General features: G+C 35.5%; 1 protein-coding gene across 1 annotated transcript; it reads right to left on the bottom strand.

The window, feature by feature from the left end:
• Positions 1-651: 651 nt before the first annotated feature.
• On the bottom strand, positions 652-1,116 carry LOC143596685 (uncharacterized). Its single transcript, XM_077075391.1, has one exon. The coding sequence runs from the start codon at positions 1,114-1,116 to the stop codon at positions 652-654; it is 465 nt and encodes a 154-aa protein (XP_076931506.1).
• Between the last annotated feature and the right edge of the window lie 1,641 nt (positions 1,117-2,757).

The raw sequence follows: 2,757 nt of genomic DNA, 5'->3' as shown, positions 1-2,757 counted from the left end.
AAACATTACATAAGAAACCCATATAAACATGATATCAAAATTTCAAACTCACTCTCCCATCTAGAAAAACTTGACTCAAAAGGCTACAAAAACCTGATTTAAAAGGGTTTTATCATTGTGGCGAGTTTCCTATTTGATGGTGTTTTTTGGACGTCAACTTCAAAAGAAGTATGTACAATTTATATCACGTATCAAAACCGACCCACTTGAGTATTAAAGGTAGTTTCAAACACCATTATAAATAATTATTATGACATCCAAATAATTAATAACACAATTTGTAAAAGTTTATCCATTTTTAAAACACTATAAAGGAACTCACGTAAAAGTACATAATATCAAAATTTCAAACTCACTCTCGCCCTCATCTTGAAAAACCAGACTTCAAAAGGATTTTAAATACCGGTGATTTTCCTACTTAATAGCGTTCTTGGTAAGTCAGATCCGAAACATCAAAATCAGTATAAATAATTTGATATCTCGTCTCATGTGTCAGAAACGAGTCATTCGGGTATTAAAGAGAGTTTCAAAATCGTTAAAAGAAAATTTGCCATCCAAATAACTAACAACACAATTTATTTATAAAAATTCTTCCATTTTTAAAACACTAGATAAAGAAACCACTTAAAACATAATATCAAAATTTCAAAGTCATCTACAAAACACCGTCTCCTCCGCAATGGTATCCAGCAACGGCTTCCGTGACCTGCAAACCACCATCCGGTGACTAAACTCCGCCACCGCCGCATCCAGCAACTCCACCTTATCCTCCACAGGCGACACCATCCGCTTATTACCCGCCATCCACAACACCGTCATGTCCGCCGGTGTCACCATCGAATTCAGCCGCCGCATCGGAAACATGATGTAGATGTTACCGGACTCCAGTTCTTCATCGGCTGAGAGAGGCGAGAACCTTCGGTTGATGGACAACGACTGAGAGTTAACCAGGAAGAACGTTGGATACTCGATCATGATCTCGGCAGCCTTTGCGGAGTCCGGAAACTGGCGGATTTCGCCGGAGGGGAAAACGACTCGAGCGGGTTTGGTATTCTTGGTTCTCGGAGAGAGTATGAGGTTGCAGTTGCAGTCGCAGGCGGAAGTGTAGTTTCCCATTGATAATAATAATAATAATAATAATAATAATAATAATAATAATTTTGGAGAATTTGAAGATGAATGTGTGTGACCGTAAATAATATATATTGAATGATATTTATAGAGGAAATGGTTGGAGAAAAGGGGAAGAAAATGCGTTACGGAGGGATTGTCACGCAGAGAATTACGGTGGACTTGGTTTAATAGGGAATATATTCTATTAAAATAATATTCCACATTTTTATTTTCTAAAAAAATAACAAATTAACTAGCGGGGCTTGCCCCAATGACCAGGAACATGATGGATGACCCGGATGTTCCGGGTTCGAATCCTGATCCGACTGGATTTTACCAGAGCATTAAAACCCGTCGTGCCTTCGGGCGGGGTGAACCAACTGGGTTTTACCGGGATCGCCAAGCCAAACTCGGATGCCAACGTGGATTCCGGTCATGTCAACATAGTTTGCCTGAGTGGGGTGGTGGGGCGCGGCATATTCGCGCAATGAAATAACTTAACTGTGAAAGTCACCGATCAAAAAAAATAATAACAAATTGATTTGAAATGAGACTTGATACATATATAGGAAATGGTCATATATGGTACATGGAGATTGTAGGCAAAGGTCTCATTACAAGCCTATACAAATAATACTTACTTATATGAGTAATTATTATAAAATTATAACTTTTGTACAATAGTAATTATTATCACATTATATTATTTTTTATACATAACTACTTTAATTCAAAACTGTAATACTTTAATTATTTATATTTTTAGTGTAACAATTCAGGTTTTCCATATTTCTTTTTGTAGCCGTTACCCGACCCATTTATGTGTTTGGGTTATCCTATCAATAAAAATGTCGCATTTATCGAGTTAAATTAATTGTTATAATAGTACTTTTAATCATTTATATATTATATATTTATAACTTTAAATTTATGATAAAAATTACCCTAAACTAAACCTTTATCTATATATGTTTCCATCTACATTCTTCGAGGACAAAAAAACCCTAGACCCGATATCACGAACCCGTTTACACAATATGATGACTTGGACCTCAATTCTCGTAATCAATATGGAAATTGAATCAAAATTCGTATCATACTTGCTTATTTTAGCTTAACCGACGTTCTAATTTAGTTATATCGATCAATTTTGATATGTTCTAGCAAAAATACCTTGTCGTCAATGATACATTTGTATTATACAAGATATCGATGGTTATAATCAAATTAAACTCATAGAATTAATCCTCTAACCCTCGTTATCATAACCGCTCAACCCAATTAGATTATCATCATTGTTTTTGTTTGCCTGTCTGTTCATCACTAAGTATAGTTGTCACTGTTATTCTCAATTAATCAGTTATTTTCTACGAGCTAATTGATTTATGATTTATGATCGTCGATGGTCAATTAACAAAAACCCTAACAAAGATTTGATTAACAATCACTGATTAACTCAATTGTGATTTCTAGGGTTTAAAACTGATTTGGGGGGTTTTTCTGTTTGTTTATAAATAACTGAATTGAAGATATAACCAGGTTAGCCACTAGCCCAATTGGCTGGTGCACCCCTGGTTAGATCTGTGGATGGCTAGTAGAGGGTTCGAACCCCAGCCACCCCTTTTGTTTTATTTTTGGTAGTTT

Source organism: Bidens hawaiensis, unplaced genomic scaffold (assembly GCF_021521415.1).
Source record: "Bidens hawaiensis isolate Kalapana, Puna unplaced genomic scaffold, B.hawaiensis_p1.1 tig00046843_1, whole genome shotgun sequence".
NCBI classification, from domain to species: domain Eukaryota; kingdom Viridiplantae; phylum Streptophyta; class Magnoliopsida; order Asterales; family Asteraceae; genus Bidens; species Bidens hawaiensis.
The sequence above is the reverse complement of the archived record's forward strand: the minus strand, read 5'-3'. Positions and strand labels throughout refer to the sequence as shown.